The sequence below is a fragment of the Hemitrygon akajei genome, chromosome 10 (genome assembly GCF_048418815.1).
Source record: "Hemitrygon akajei chromosome 10, sHemAka1.3, whole genome shotgun sequence".
Taxonomy (NCBI): Eukaryota; Metazoa; Chordata; class Chondrichthyes; order Myliobatiformes; family Dasyatidae; genus Hemitrygon; species Hemitrygon akajei.
The window spans coordinates 19,115,943-19,131,931 of NC_133133.1; the positions used below are offsets into that span (position 1 = coordinate 19,115,943).

The 15,989-nt window shown below is 43.5% G+C and overlaps 2 protein-coding genes across 5 annotated transcripts in view; both read right to left on the reverse strand.

Moving 5' to 3' along the window:
- nkrf (NFKB repressing factor) overlaps positions 1-3,126 on the reverse strand; it is a 53,295-nt gene extending 50,169 nt beyond the window's left edge. Inside the window, exon 1 of the mRNA XM_073057850.1 lies at positions 2,818-3,126. The gene's annotated coding sequence lies outside the window, so the exon portion shown is untranslated. The remainder of the gene's footprint in view (positions 1-2,817) is intronic.
- Positions 3,127-13,508: 10,382 nt separating this feature from the next.
- The window catches only part of LOC140734198 (septin-6), a 75,383-nt gene continuing 72,902 nt past the window's right edge, over positions 13,509-15,989 (reverse strand). For 3 of the 4 annotated variants that reach the window (XM_073057857.1, XM_073057856.1, XM_073057855.1), the window contains one exon: positions 15,345-15,955. In XM_073057857.1, the coding sequence (XP_072913958.1) occupies positions 15,931-15,955 (25 nt within the window). In that variant the 3' untranslated portion in view covers positions 15,345-15,930. Of the gene's footprint in view, positions 15,115-15,344; positions 15,956-15,989 lie in introns of those variants that run through there. The other variant, XM_073057853.1, reaches the window with a different exon arrangement.

Consider the following 15,989-nt stretch of genomic DNA (forward strand, 5'->3'; position numbering starts at 1 on the left):
TAGAGGGTGTGGTGCAAGTGTGGAATGAGCTGTCAATGGAAGTGGTGGATTGTGCGTTCGATTTCAACATTTCAGAGAAGTTTGGCATGGACTAGATGGGCTGAAGGGCCTGTTTCCGTGCTGACTCCATAAAATCATTTGGTATTCAGAAGGATTAGGAGAGATTTGATTGAAAGCATTTGAATATTGAAAGGCCTAAACAGAGTGGATATGGAGAGAATATTTCGTATTGTGGGGGAATATACAACCAGAGGCCATAGCCTCAGAATATAAGAATGTCCCTTTGGAATGGAGATGAGGAGAAATTTCTTTAGCTAGAAGGTGGTGAATCAATGGAATCCGTTACCACAGACATCTCTGTAGGTCAAGTCATTGAATATATTTAAAGCAGAGGTTGATAGGTTCTTGATTAGTCAGTGTGTCAAAGGTTATGGGGAGCACCAGTGTTGGGGGGGGGGCTCAAGTGGAGACTGGTGTTGAACTAGGCTCCACTTCTATGGACTTGCATCCCAACACAGGCCAGAATTTCTATATGAGTGGCCGTTTCAATGATGGGACAAGAGAATATCGAACACAGATTGGGAGCATGCCCTTTGGCCCACAATATCTGTATGCAACATGATGCTAATCCAAATAAACCCCCTCTACCACAGGAAAGCAACATCCATCATCAAGAACTCCCGCCATCCAGCCCATGCTCTCTTCTCGTGGCTATCCGGCAGGAGGTGCAGGAGCCTCGACTCCCACACCACCAGGTTCAGGAACAGTTGTTACCCTACAAATGTCACGCCCTTGAAACAACTTGGATAACTTCAGTCACCTCAACGCTGAACTGACCCCACAACCTATAAGCACACAATTCATATTCTCAGTGTTATTTTATTTACTTATTTGTAAAATTTGCATTCTTTTGCATGTTGGTTGTTTGTAAGTCTTTACTCATGTAATGTTAGCTGCTGAGGTAATGGTTTCTCTGCAGCAGCGATGTTTGGGTAATAATTAGAGATAATGGGTGGCTAACCATTGGGAGAAATGTTATTCTTTCTTGTGTGTCTGGGAGCCAGGGTTTTTCATGGTTTTTCATCAAGGAGAGAGGGGGAGGAAGGACACGCGTGGAGAGCGCTGGTAGACCACCGGACAGTGTATATTGGAATCCGAGGGTCAGTGACGTTTCACAGAGATCGATGGTGGAGGAATAGCTACTGAGTGAGCTCCAACTGAAACTGTGACTTTAATTTGGGCCCTTTTTTTGTTTTCTTATTTTCATACTATCTCTATATTCAGATTAAGATTCATAAAGTCTATCATTTAATTGCATATGGTGTACTGTCTGATATTTTGCATTGCGGGTTTGTAATCGGGGTACAAACATCCACACAAACATGAATACCCAGTTTGGCGGGGCCGAAAGCTGATTCCCCTGATGAACACGAGCGGGTGAGCCTGAGGGTTACACTAATATATAGATTGTTGATATTTATTGAGATGCAGTGTGCAATAGGCCCTTGTGGCTCTTTGAGACATGACACTGAGCAACTCCCCCCCCCATTTAATCCTAGCCTAATCACAGGACAATTTACAATGACTAATTAACCTATCAATTGGTGCATCTTTGGACTGTGGGAGAAAACCTGAGCACTGAGGGGGGAACCCATGCGGTCACAGAGAGAATGTACAAACTCCTTAGAGATAAGTGGGAATTGAACCCAGGTCATTGTGCTGACTGCTATGCTACTCCGCCCCTCATAAATTCTATTGTATTTCTTTGTTTTCCTGTAAAAACCTGCAAGAAAATGAATCTCAGGGTTGTATAGGATGACATACATCTACTTTCATAATAAATTTACTTTGACTTTTATCTACCTACACCTGATTGATCTATAGCCCTCTATTCTCTGCATGTTCCTAGGCCTGTTTAATTCCTCTTAAACGTTCCTATGACCTCTGCTTCCATCTCTTCCCCTGGCAAAATGTTCCAGGGGAACATTTCTATCATGCTCTGTGTAGAAACACCTGCCTGGTAAATCTCCTTTGAACTCTCCAGCCTGATCACCTTAAATCTATGCTTTCCACTGTTTGACGTTTCCACACTAGGGGAACGACTCCCCTAATTGTATCCACAATACTCAGCCTCCGTACGTTTGTCCAACCCCTGCTGCAGTTATGGAATTATTACACTGGGTGACGGAGCCTTCAGCATCCAGTCGCCGTGATCAACAGTTGACAATTACAGTCTTACACAAGAAACTGGACGTGGAACCTGTCCAAATGCATATCCATGGTGAAGGTGGTTTTAGAGGTTAATCGGATAAATTTGGGCAAACAAGCCGCAGGATACTCCACCAATCTCATAGCAGGAGCACTATTCTGAAAGCCTTTGAAGCAAATTAGCAATTACCCGCAAGTAAAAATTCAGATTAAACAATCAAAATCGAAAGGATATCACATCGAACCCGCTTTGCTCTGTGAATATTTTTTTAAAAAATATGGCCTATTTATCAATTTGTTAATTGTTCGCAGCATGTGATAAATTATTTTCACTCATTAGCAAACGAATGTTGGGGGGTTTTTTTGGTCAGAGATGTTGTGTAATTTGCACTGTTTCCCCACCCGCCATGTCATGTAGTGGGTGAATCCAGGCCTTCGTGTTCATCCACTCACCTCCTCTCCATGACAACCGGCGGCCGTCCGAATTAGCGATTCACTGGCGTTTTTTTTAAATATATATATATATATATATATATATATCTTTCATGTTGATTCTCTTTATTTATGGATTTCTGATGGACGGATACGTCTACCCAAAGCATTACCTACCTCTGGGGCGCCAACCAGCCTGCTGGAGGAATTCAGCGGGGTCCGGCGGCCAGTGCGAGGGGCAAAGGAGATGTCGACGCCGCGGGGCCGGTAACGCCGCCGCCTCTCCCTCGGTACGGTTGCTCTGCCGTGCCGTGTTTGCGTTCATCCAGCCCTGCTTTGCATATGTCCCGGTACTGCGCATTCACCGCATCAAGATGCGTTTCAGGTTTTTATTAGATGGTTAAGGGAACGCTTGAACGTTACCCGGTCTGACCTGACCGGTGCCTTAGAAAGCTTCAACCTCACATCCTTGTTTTTATATTCCAGTCCCCTCAAAATGAATGCTAACACGGCATTTGCCTTCCTTTCTACAAATTCAACCTGCAAGTTAACCTTTAGAGAATCCCCCTCTAGGACTCCCAAGTTCCTTGGTGCCTATGATTTATGAATTTTCTCCCCGTTTCGAAAATAGTCTTCACTTTTTATTATTCCTTCTAGCCAAAGTGCATGACCATACACTTCTGTGCATTGTCTCTTCCCGATTCTCCTAATCAGTCCAAGTCCTTCCACAGACTCGCTGGTTCTTTAACACTGCCTGCCCCAATGTTTGCATCCTCTGCAAATTTGGCTGCAAGATAGTCAATTCAGTTATCCAGATCATTAACATATAATGTGGAAAGCAGCGGACCAAGGAATGATCTCTGCAGAACACCACTGGTCACAAACAGCCAAACAAAACTGGCTCCCTTTATTCCTACTCTTTGCCTCCAGCCAGTCAGCCAATCTTCTATCAAACTAGTATTTTTTGCTGTAATACCCTGGACTCCATTAGCTTGTTTAGCAGCCTCACCTGTGGTCCCAGGGCGAAATAAGCGACATCCACGGACTTTCCTCTGTCTATCCGCTCTGTTACTTCCTCAAAGAATTCCAACAGATTTGTCAAGGAAGAGTTCCCCTCAAGGAAACCATGCTGACTTTGACCTACTCTATCTTGTGCCTCCAAGTACACTGAAACCTCATCCTTTTCAACCATTGAAGCCAGGCTAACTGACCAATACTACACTCACTTCTGACCACTGACACGTCTGAATTTCAAGCATACTGCTAGTGTCTTCCATAATGAAGACTGATACAAAATACTTACTCAATTCATCTGCCATTTCTTTGTCCCCCATTACTACCTCTCCAGCATCATATTCCAATAGTTGATGACCACTCTTGCCTCCCTTTCACTCATTATCTATCTGAAAAAAATTTGTTATTTTGTATATGATTGGCTAGCTTGCCTTCACATTTCATCTTTCCCCTCCTTATTGCTGTTTTTAGTTGCCTTCTGTTGGTTTTTAAAGCTTCTCAATCCTCTAGCTACCCACTAATTTTTGCTATATCATATGCTCTATCTTTTGCTTTTATGTTGACTTTGACTTCCCTTGTCAGCCACGGTTGCCTCATCCTCCCTTCAGAATGCCTCTTCTTCTTTGGGATGAACCAATCCTGCATCTTTTAAATTACTCCCAGACACTCCTGCCATTTCTGTTCTGTCATCATCCCTGCTAGTGTCTCCTTCCAATCAACTTTGGTCAGCTCCTCTCTCATGCCTCTGTAGTTCCCTTTACTCCAATGTAATACTGATACATCCAATTTTAGCTTCTCCTCCTCAACCTGCTGGGTGAATGCTATCATATTATGATCACTATCTCCTAAGGGTTCCTTTACCTTGAGCTCACTAACCAACCAATCAGAATTTTCTTTACCCTTGTGAGCTTGATCACGAACCACTCTGAAAAGCCGCCTCATAGGCATTCTGCAAATTCCTTCTCTTGGGATCCAACCTGATTCTCCCAATTTACCTGCATATTGAAATCCTCATTGACCATCATAACATTGCCCTTTTTACATTCCTTTTCTGTCTCCCATCATAATTTGTATCCCACATCCAGGCCACTGATCAGATTCTTGAATATAACTCCTATCAGGGTATTTTTATCCTTGCAGTTTCTTAACTCTACCCACAAGGATTCTACATATTCTGATCCTCTGTCACTTCTGTGAAAGAAATTGATATAATTTTTGTACCAACAGAGACACCCCTGCCCCTCTGCCCACCTACCTGTCCTTACAATTTTCATGCAAATCCTTGGACATTAAGCTCCCAGCTGTGACCTTCTTTCAGTCACAACTCCGTGATGACGACAGTGTCACACTTGCCAGCTTCTACCATGCTACAAAATTATCTACCTTATTGCATATATGAATATAACACTTTCAGTCCTGTATTCATCACTCTTATCAATTTTGTCTCTATGTTACTGGAAATTAAATTCTTATTCCTTTCTAAACTTTGTTTTTTTAAACTTCTGGAAACTTTGCTTGTTTGTTTTATTCTGGGTACTCCTGTGCACTCTCCTTCCCTTTTACTTTATTCATATTTTTCCAAGCTGTTAAACCCATCTCCCCACTATTTAAAACCATATCCATGACCCTAATTGTACAATTTGCCAGGTCCTTGGTCCCAGCAAGGTTCAGGTGGAGCCTGTGCCATTGGAACAGTTTCCTCCTTCCTCAATACTCATGCCAATGTCTCAGTAATTCATACCTTCTTCCACACCAATCTTTGAGCCACGCATTTAGCCATCTGATCATAACCCTATACCAATTTGCTCATGGCCCTGCTAACAATGCACTCTGCATTTCACTATACGTTTCGATATGCACGTGACAAATGGTTTTTTGGTTGTGCATTATAATTTAGTCCTTAGTTGCTCAAATTCCCTCAACTGTGCCTCTTTTCTTCTTCTTCTTACTTTGTTGGTACCCACATGGACCTCTCCAAATCCTCTGCACATCAGATAAAATGTCCCCAATTGAGGCACCAGGCAGACAACACAGGCTTTGGGAGTCTCGATCCTTGTGACAGAGAATTGTGTCTATTCCCCTGACTATACTATCCTCAATTCCCACTACGTTTCTTTCTCTCCCCCCCCACCCCCACCATTAATGACTTCCTGAATCAAAGTGCCACAGTTAGGTTGCTCATCCTTTCTACAGCCCCCATTCATTCTCAAAGGGAGGAACAATCTCAGATCTGTTGGGCAAAGACTCCTCCAGTACTACCTCATGGTCACCCCCTATCACTCTCAATTGCATCACACCCTCTTGTCCCTAGCCACAGCCTGAATTTGATGGCTACAACTGCCCCCCAAACAATTTCCAGGTAGTTCTCTCTCCCTCCTTGATTCATCACAGTGTTGGAGCTCAGATTACGGGTCATAAATTCTGAGCTGGAGTTCCTCAAGCAGCCAATAGATGTGGTCAACGGGAACCACAATGGGATCCACCAGCTCCCACATCATGTAGCTACAATACAACACTTGATCATGCATCCCTATTTTACTTGTACTAATTTGGTTATCTTTTTCGTTAACTACTATAGTTTTAAAAAAATTACCTGTTCTTACCTTGTGCCTCCTTGTCAAAGTTTATGAGACAAAACCTAGTTCCTAGGCTCCTCCACAGGATGGTTGATTCAATATTGTCTCTGCCTCTTCTTGCCGAAGCCTCTTGAGCCAAAGCCTCAGTTTCCCACTCTGTCCTCTCCCACAATGGCCACTCCACTTGAACCTCAATTGGCCCAAGTGAAAGTCACACGCAACGAGACTTGATCTTTTTAATAGTTCCCGTTTTCGCATTCACTACTCCAAAGTGAAGATATTAAGTGTGTAAGAGAGTTCCTGGATGATTTTCCGGAGTATTGTAACAAGGGGTAAATGATGGGTAAATCATAAAAGGAGGGAAATCATAATGTTATAATGTTTCATATTCATGGAATAGATGTTCATTTCTGTCAATGCATTACACTGCCTATGGTACCTACTGGGGGGACACATCAGTATAGAATAAATTAGAAAAGCATTTTCTAGAGTGATTTCTGGATTACTTGCAGCTGCACAAATCAGCAAGAGCATAAAAAATGGGGAAGGGTCAACAGCACTATGCAGGATGAAAGGTATGAGATTTACAAGCCACCAGGAGGAGACAGGAATAAAAAATGCCAGGCACACTCATCCATGGAGAGAGTAACTTTTCTCATTTCAGATTGAGAACAATTCTTCAGGCAAGAAGCTAGCTGGAAAGGAACAGAGGTGTCCAGGTAGTTCTACTAAGTATTAAAATTCCAGATTAGGGTGTTATTAAAGGGGCAGACAGAGAGGAATAGGAATTTCTTCCATAAATGTTGAGATATTCTTCTCATGGAGGAAGGAAACATTGGTGGATCTGGCTTTAGTGAACAAGGCTAGTAGAACATCATTGTCTTTTTATTTATTTATTTGTGGGATGTGGGTGTCACCAGCTAAGCCAGCGTTTAATGTTCATCCCTAGTTGCCCTTGAGAAGGTGGTGATGAGCTGCCTTCTTGAACTGCTGCAGTCCCTGAGGTGTAGGTATACCCACAGTGCTGTTAGGGAGGGAATTACATCATGATTTCCAAACGTATTGATCACCCATAGAAGAGGGCAATGTCTAAAGTGGAACCTATGTGAACATTAGTCAGATAGGGTGGAGGGGGTGGGAATGAGATGAACATCAATAAACTCAAGGGTCCATAGGATAAATTAATAGAACAAGTGTGGCCCTGAAAAGAAACAATTCAGATATCACTTAGGCCCATTCCATACACAGAAAGAAGCAGGTGATTAGATGCGAATAGGGTTAGGATTTGTATTAAAGAAAATGGCAAGTTTGTATTAAAGAAAATATTAGCTTTATTTGTCACATGCATATCAAAATGTACAGTGAAATGCAGCATCTCCGTCAGCAACTAATGCAGTCTAAGGATGTGCTGGGGGCAGCCCACAAGGGTGTCATGCTCTGGGGCCAACATAGCAGGCCGACAGTTTACTAACCCCAACTGTTCGTCTTTGGAATGTGGCAGGAAACTGGAGAATCTGGAAGAACCCCACACAGTCAAGGAGAGAACATACAAACTCTTTACCGACAGCATTGGGAATTGAACCCCAATTTAACGCTGTGAAGCATTACACTAACCGCTACCCCAAAGTGCTGCATTATTATCAGGAAGATGTCAGAATCTATGACAACAACCAAGCACCCATTTATCGAGAGTAATCCTTTCCTAACCAATTTTAATCTCCCTGCCTTCCCATCATCTTACCTCTCCAGATTCTACCACTCTTCTATGAGTTAAGACTAAAAAGCCAATTAACCTATGAGGGAGTAACTCCACTCTGAGTACCCAAGGCTGCAGAACCTGGAGCAGAAAAAAAGCCTGTTGGAGGAACCCAGTTGGTCAAGCAGCCTCCGTAGAGGCAGGGGGGAAGATAACCAGTTTTTGGAAGTGAGAGGGCTGGTGGAACAAATGAGAGAGTGGGGTGAGGGGGTGGCTGATGGAATAATGGACAGAGGGGATAGGGGATGGTGAACCGAATTGGAAAAAAACCACGTAGTGGTGATGGGCAGAATGAATCTGAGTCTGGGTAATGGAGGGGAGGGTGTGACAAACATGGAAAAAGTCGGCAAAGGAAGAGAGACCCTGGGTAGACTGGAGGGAATGCAGTGATTGCTTGAGGAACATAAAGGAATGGTTTACCTGAAACTGGGGAATTCCACTTTCATGCCATAAGGTTGTAGGCTATGCAGGTGGAATACTGTAGGTGGCGCTGTTCCAGTTTGTCTGTTGTTCGTCCTTCGGAGTCGAAGACGATCACGACTTCTGTCAGGTGGAGGGTTTGTGACTGTGGGTCCGGAGGTGACTGGTGAGGCCAATCCGGGCCCTGAAAGCTCGCCCACATGTGGGACACATGAGGGTAGGTGCTGCAGTGGAAGTGGAGGTAGCTCGAGCCTTGCGTGCGGCGCGTTTCCTCTGAGCCTCTGCGGTGCGTCTGATTTCTGCTGCATACGCTCCTTTAGTGGTCCTGCTCCACCAGGTTGGGCAGTCCGGAGCAAGCGATTCCCAGCTACTGGGATTGATGTTGAGGTCTTTGAGGGACACTTTGAGGCAGACTTTGAAACGTTTCTTCTGTCCTCCAACTGAGCGCTTGCCCTGGCTCAGCTCTCCATACAGCAGCTGTTTTGGTAGTCGACTGTCACATCCTGACGACATGGCCAGCCCATCTGGCTTGGGCTTTCTGTAGGAGGGTGTAGACGCTGTGGGACGCTCCAGGACCTATGGCCTCTGTGGCAGTGGAGAAGGCCAAGGACAGATAGATCAGTGTAGAAATGCGAAGTGTAACCTGAAGCTCAAGATGGTCAGTCCTCTGTAAGCTAGTTGTCTAGTCTCACCAATGTAGAGGAGGCTATGTCGCAAACACAATACCAGTGATCTTCCTTTCTCTGCCCCCCCCACCCCCACCAACTTGGCTTCAGCCTCCCGCCCCAAATCTGGTTCCACTTATTGCCATTCGGCCTGTCTCACTTCTCCACTCTCCTCTTTCCAATGGCTGTCTTCCTTCAACACTCTTAGTCCTGACTCAAAGCCGTGAGCCTGTCAACTTCCTCCAGAAGTTTTGTTTTCACTCTACCATCCTAAGTGTGATGGGAATATGAATGGAACGAGGTGAAAATGGTCAAAATTTGAGAAAGGCCCAGGACTGAAAAAAAGAAGCCCAAAAGTTTTATTTCTGAGGGTGTTGATGTAATAAATGGTAAAAGGGTGTGCAAGTTTGGCTGAAATGTGAGGAGTAGGGAACATTCACAGCGGGGTAACATGGAAGTTAGTGTAACTCTTTACAGTGATCGGCATTCAATTCCCACCACTACCTGGAAGAAGTTTGTACCTTCTCCCCTATATCCGCATGGGTTTCCTCCCGGTGCTCCAGATTCCTCACACATTCCAAAGACATACAGGAGTACATTTTGGGCATGCTATGTTGGTGCTGGAAGCATGGTAACATCTACAGGCTGCCCCCAGCACAGCCTCGGACCCTGTTAGTCTTGATGCAAACGGCATGTTCCACTCTATACCTTGATGTGAAAATGACAAATCTTTAAATCTCTTAACATTCAAAACACTCTTGCACTGGTCTGTGGTGGAAGAGGATGATCCTACAATCTCACTGGAAGTAGCAATAAAGGAGGTGGTTCTACAAAATACGGCTGTACTAGATGTTACTTTGCTTGAATCAAGTGGAGTCTATCTTCAGGTGCCAGGGGACTGGAAGTTGCAAGAAGCTGCCCATAACCCTCCTGAATGAGAATGAACAGGAGAAACAATGGAATGGAAGAGTTACGCCGCTGTTCAAGGGCACAAGATGAAACCCAGCAACTCCAGACTGTTCAGTTTAACCTTGGTGCAGGAAAAGGTTGGTAGCAATGTGACTAGCACAACCCCTTACAGCACGCCAGCAGTAAGACTGGGTTCAGTTCACTGTGAGGAGTTGGCACGTTCTTCTCATGACCACGTTGCTTCCCTTTGTGCGGTTCGGTTACCCTCACATTCCCAAGGCATACTCACTAGGCTTAATAAACTGTGGACATGCTATGATGGCACCAGAAATGTGGTGACACTTTCAGGCTGCCCTCCAGCACATCCACAACATAAGCAATGCATTTTACTGTACATTTTGATGCATGTGGACAAATAAGGCTGTCTTTTTAGGTTTTAAAATTCCAAAGAAAAATATTAATGGTACTGCCACAGAGAGGCCAAAGACAAGCTAGCGCAGCACCACCTATTCCACCTGGGTAGCCTGCAACTGATTGGCATGAACATCGAATTATCCAGTTTCAGCTAAATCACTCATCTGTGCGTCTTAACCATTTCCTTCATTCCCCCCAGGCACTCTCTCCTATTGTCCACCTTTCCCATGATTCCTCCCCTCCAATTAATTAAAGACGAGAGAAAGTCTGCAGATGCTGGAAATCCAAACCAAAACACAAAATGCTGGAGGAACTCAGCAGGCCAGACAGCATCTATGGACTAGTCTTGAGGAAGACCCTTCAACAGTCCTGAAGAGTCTCATCCCGAAACGTCAACTGTTTACTCTTCTCCACAGATGCTGCCTGTCCTGCTGAGTTCCTCCAGCATTTTGTGTGCGTTGTTTACCTATGGTAAAGGTACTTAGTGAACTTGAGTTAAAGGAAAGCCGTTGCAAATTTGCTAAATGTGAATCATATCTGACTAACTCAACAAGTTGTTGCTTTGATCAGGTGGAGAGAGGTGGATAGTTTAGTTGTGGCTTTCATAAAAGGAATGAATAAAATTAAAGAAATTAATAATAAAGAAAGGATGTGCTGACATTGGAGATGGTTCTGAGGAGGTTCATGAGAATGATTCCAGGAACAAAGGGCTTTTTGTACAAGTGTTTGATGGCACAGGGCCTGTACTAACTAGTTTATAAGAATGAAGGGAACTCTCATTGAAACCTATCAAGTGTTGAAAGGGTTAGATAGAGTGGATGTGGTGAGGATGCTTCCTATAGAGGGGGACTCTAGGACCAGGGGGTACAGCCTCAGAATAGAGGGACGTCACTTTAGAATGGAGGTGAGGGGGAATTTCTTTAGCCAGACTGTAGGGAATCTGTGGAATTCGTTGTCACAGATGGCTGTGGAGGCCAAGTGATTAGGTGGATTTAGGGTGGAGGTTGATCGGTTCTTGATTAGTCAGGGTGTGAAAGGCTATAGGGAGAAGGCTGGAGAAATGGGGTTGACGGGGAAATGGAACAGTCATGGTCGAATAGTGGAGCAGACTCGATGGGCCAAATGGCCTTATTCTGCTCCTATCGCTTATGGATAAATGAGGGTATAAAGGGAATTGGCACTGTACTACAAAACAGCTAGCTTGGACTTGATGGCCCGAGTGGTCTCCTGTGTATACTTCCAACATTGCTTTTTGGACCAAGGTTGCGTTCTACATTCTTGAAACATAACCTCAATGGTCAATTGTGCAGCGCACTCTGTCATTTGTTGCCTCTGGGTTAGACGTTGCTTCAAGAGAATGACTGAGACAATAGAAATGAGCGCTTGAAGCTGATCAAACATCTCCGCAGCTGGAACACCAACTCCACGATGCTGCCCAACCTGGTGAAATAAAGACCCAAAAACGCTGGAAGCACTGTGCAGCATTTACAAGGAGCTGCGTATCTGGGATGCTTTCGGATGGTTGGGGACCTGGAGCCAGGCAGTGCGTGCGCTCCTCATCAGCACATGGAGAACCACAAAGGGCCCACAAAATGGTCGACCTGCTGATGCAGACACTACAACAACCATAATCCCAGCTTCAGCTGCCCCATTTTAAAAGGGAATGGTACAATAATAATCATCTCATAGCTCTGTAAAGCACATTTGATTTTTTTTTCTTGCCATTACTAGTTGCCACAGTTGTTTTCTTTTCTCTGCTCAGTTGAAGAAAAGGACTTCCAACTGTGATCAAGGATAATTTACCATACCTCCTGGTACCCAATAAAGTAACCATTGAGTGTGCATTTGTGACCTTATGCTGCTGTAGCCCATCCACTTCAAGGTTCACTGTCTTGTATGATTAGATGCTCTTCTGAACGCCACTGTTGTAACGTGTGATTATTTGAGTTTCTGTCACCTTCCTGTCAGTTTAAACCAGTCCGGCCAATTTCCTCTGACCTCTCTCATTAACAAGGCATCTTTGCCCACTGAACTGCTACTCACTGGATCCATTTTGCGTTTCACACTATTCTTTGCTGTGCATGAAACTCCCTGGTGATCTGCAGCTTTTTGAGATTCTCAAACCACCCCATCTGGCACCAACAATCATTCCCTGGTCAAAGTCACTTCTATCACATTTCTTCCCTATTCTGATGCTTGGACTGAATTGAACCTCTTGACTACGTCTGTATGCTTTTATGCATATAGTTGCTCCCAAACAATTGGCAAATAGAAACTTGCATTAATGACAGGTATACCTCAAAGTGGCCACAGAATGTACACTTACATGCATTATGAATTTGGGGTGGTGTGTTGGTATGACATGCACCAAAAAACAGCAACGTTCAATAATTGTAAAAGAATAAAGAATTATATAAAAAATAGAAGTATGGATATGGAATAAATGTGCAAAACTCCATAAATACTAGCATATACTTAATATAAACAGCATTATAAAAAGTGGTTTAGTGTTTATAGTGCAGTGACTGAGGTAATAGAGGGAGTGGGAGGACTAGAATGCTTGATCGAACTTTCTTCCCATAGGCTGTTACTTTTAAGATGGCACTAAGTTTTGTTTTTATAGCCCTTATACATCAAAGTTGTGGAAAGTGAAGAAGCATCGCGTAAAGTTTCAAACTGCATTTATTATCAGTGTATGTGTACAGTATACAACTCCGAGATTCGTCCTGCTGAAGGCAGCATAAAATATCCCAATCATAAAGCCTTTCTGCTATTGTTTTAATCCCGGGCTTCCCAACCTTTTTTATCCCATGGACCAATACCATTAAGCAAGGGGTTCATGGACCCCAGGTGAGGAACCCCCATTTTGATCAGAAATCACATTTTCCTCCCCTTTTCCCCCCAACTTGCTCCCTAATCTCTCCAGGATATGAACAGAAACATTAGTTTAAATCAGTGTGTGCAGCCGTGCGGTTCTTCCTAGCACCCACGTGAGGAAGTGCCTACGTAGCAGTTGCCACACAAGTTTCATGTCAGGCATGCACTCATTTCAAAGATATTTTAAGAGCATTGAGAATTTACAATCAGGAATTGATAGCATGAAACGCAACAAGATTTTTTTCTCACCTAGACTTTTATTGAAAAGTTACAGGCATGAATAGCAAAGTCAGAAAGGAAGATCATTTTCTAATGGGTCAAACACTTTGAGACCTCTAAACAAAAGTGGAGAGTACACCACTCCAGTGGCTTCACTGAAGTGAAATAAGCAGAAATATATACAGCACAAAGCAAGATGAAGATCAGAAAGGTGCAGGAATTCCGTGTGATGAGCGAGACAAACAAGGGTTAAAAGACGAATTCAGGAATGTTAACAAGGCAATGTTCAACAAGGCCTTATGGTCACTACCTTTTAACTCTAATGCACCCACAATTAGTAGCCAAAACAATAACTAGCATGTTTATCAAAAGACATTCTACAATGTTTATTTAACATGCCAAAAATAATCCAAAGTATTCCAGTTAAATCTGTTCAACATCCTTAACTACTTTTGCTATTTTATGGGAATGTGAAAAGTTAAACCCGTGTTACAACAAATTTAAGGATCCCTTCATTCTACCACTGAGTGACCGAGACACACACTCCTTTAAGCACAGAACACTACATAATCTTGTCTCCTTCCACATGCACTGCAAAGCCCACCTTCTCCTGCCCATTCCTCAGCATGAAACGAATGCATTCAGTTGGAGCTGGGTGCTCCACCTCTGCCTTCCCCTGTCCTACCCATTCACTTACTCAATGGCTAAAATTCCCACCGACTCACTACAAACCAGGAACTGAATCTGGAGCTTTCCGGGGCAGAATTTACTTTTGTTTAGAGATACAGGCCTCTCCGGCCCTGAGAACCGTGTCACCCGGCAACCCACCCACTTAAACCGCAGTCTAATCGCAGGACGATTTACAATGACCAATCAGTACGTCTTTGGAATGGGGGAGACAACTGGAGCGCTCAGATGAAACCCAATGCTGTTTCACATCATCTGCCATACCCATTTACAGCAGTGTTCGTGTGAACCTGTCTAGCTCCAACCTCTCCTTAACATCTGTGTAGAGAACAATTAGACTATTCATTTATGATCATTATACTTTACTGTATTTTCACAAAACCACTGTACATTTCCCATAGCCACAAGAGATGCTGGAAATCCAGATGACCATTTCCCACCCTTTCAACCCATGCTTCAGATCGCCCCTAAAAGCGGATCATAATTTAACACCCCTGAATAGCAGCACACCCCCGTCCCTCCCACAAGTGGAAAGTAACTCACAATGAAACTTTTAAAACAGAGTTTAAATTTAACTTCAGCTCCGCAGTATGTTAATTATATTCCTGGGTGGTGGATGGTAATTTGTACAGCACGGTGGGGAAATGAGAGCCCATTTAAACACAGAAGCGTCAAAATATTGCAAAGCTGCAGTCTTCAACAGGCAAAAATTAAAAGGAAAACAGAACATTTCACACCCATTAGCCCTACTGGTAAGACAGACTGCAGACATAAAATGGACTTGTGGGATGAGTCCACATAACCCACACAGGCTGACTATTGCCCTTTAGAGTACAGATTTAGTTTCACAGTTAAAAGAACAGCACAAGAGCCCTGACTCTTCTATGGGTCGCAGCCTCCTCCTCCAGAGAGCAGCCCGTGCAGATATTAAAAGAAGCTACAGAGAGAAAAACACAAATGAGATAGATCATCAACACAGCAAGATATTTTCAGATGTGAGCACAGAAAAGGATACTGAGCAGAAACTGAGAGAAATAACTCGAAGCAGGGGAGGGAGGGCCAAGGGACTTTGGAAGATGAAAACATGCAAAGTCTCTGATTGCCAAGGGACTCCTTCAAGGAACTGCTGCGAGGGTCATAATTCCAAATAAATAAAGACACTGTGGCTGAGGTGCAACAGATTTTAATAAGCTTAATATATCATAAACGTCCAGAACATTCTGTGGAGTCGCACACAAGAATTAAAAAAAAAATCCTAAGTGAAAATTACAAATCTGTGCAAATTTGGCACAACTGTCAGAGAAACGTTATTCTGTAGCTCTGAAAATAGCAGGGTTCTGTCTGACTGGGATAGCTGAAGAGATGTAATCCCAAAGTCTTGCATTTAAAAATACTTCAGCAAGTCTTGGTATACAGTGTTTAAAACTTTCAACCTCTCCACATTTGCAAACCAAATAGTGCAAATTATTCCTATTCAAAAACACTCAAATATGATGTACTTAATGCTCGTCACATGGGCCTAAAGAAAACATGCACTTTAAGGTGTACATTTACATTTGCTTTAAAGAAGCCTCTTAGTTTGAGCTATATGATGCAAGCTTTTCTACTCGTGAAAAGATAAAACCTTCAGATTTTGGATTTCGAACACCTGGATCACAGGCAGTGTACGGCTATCTGAAACTGCCCCGTTTAATATTGATCACAGCTTAACAGAGTAAAGCAATAATGTTCCATAATCACTCAGGGCCTCTAATTATTCAGTGCAGAGCCAAGGGTTACTGTAAGGAAAGAGCGTACAAAATACAGACAAAT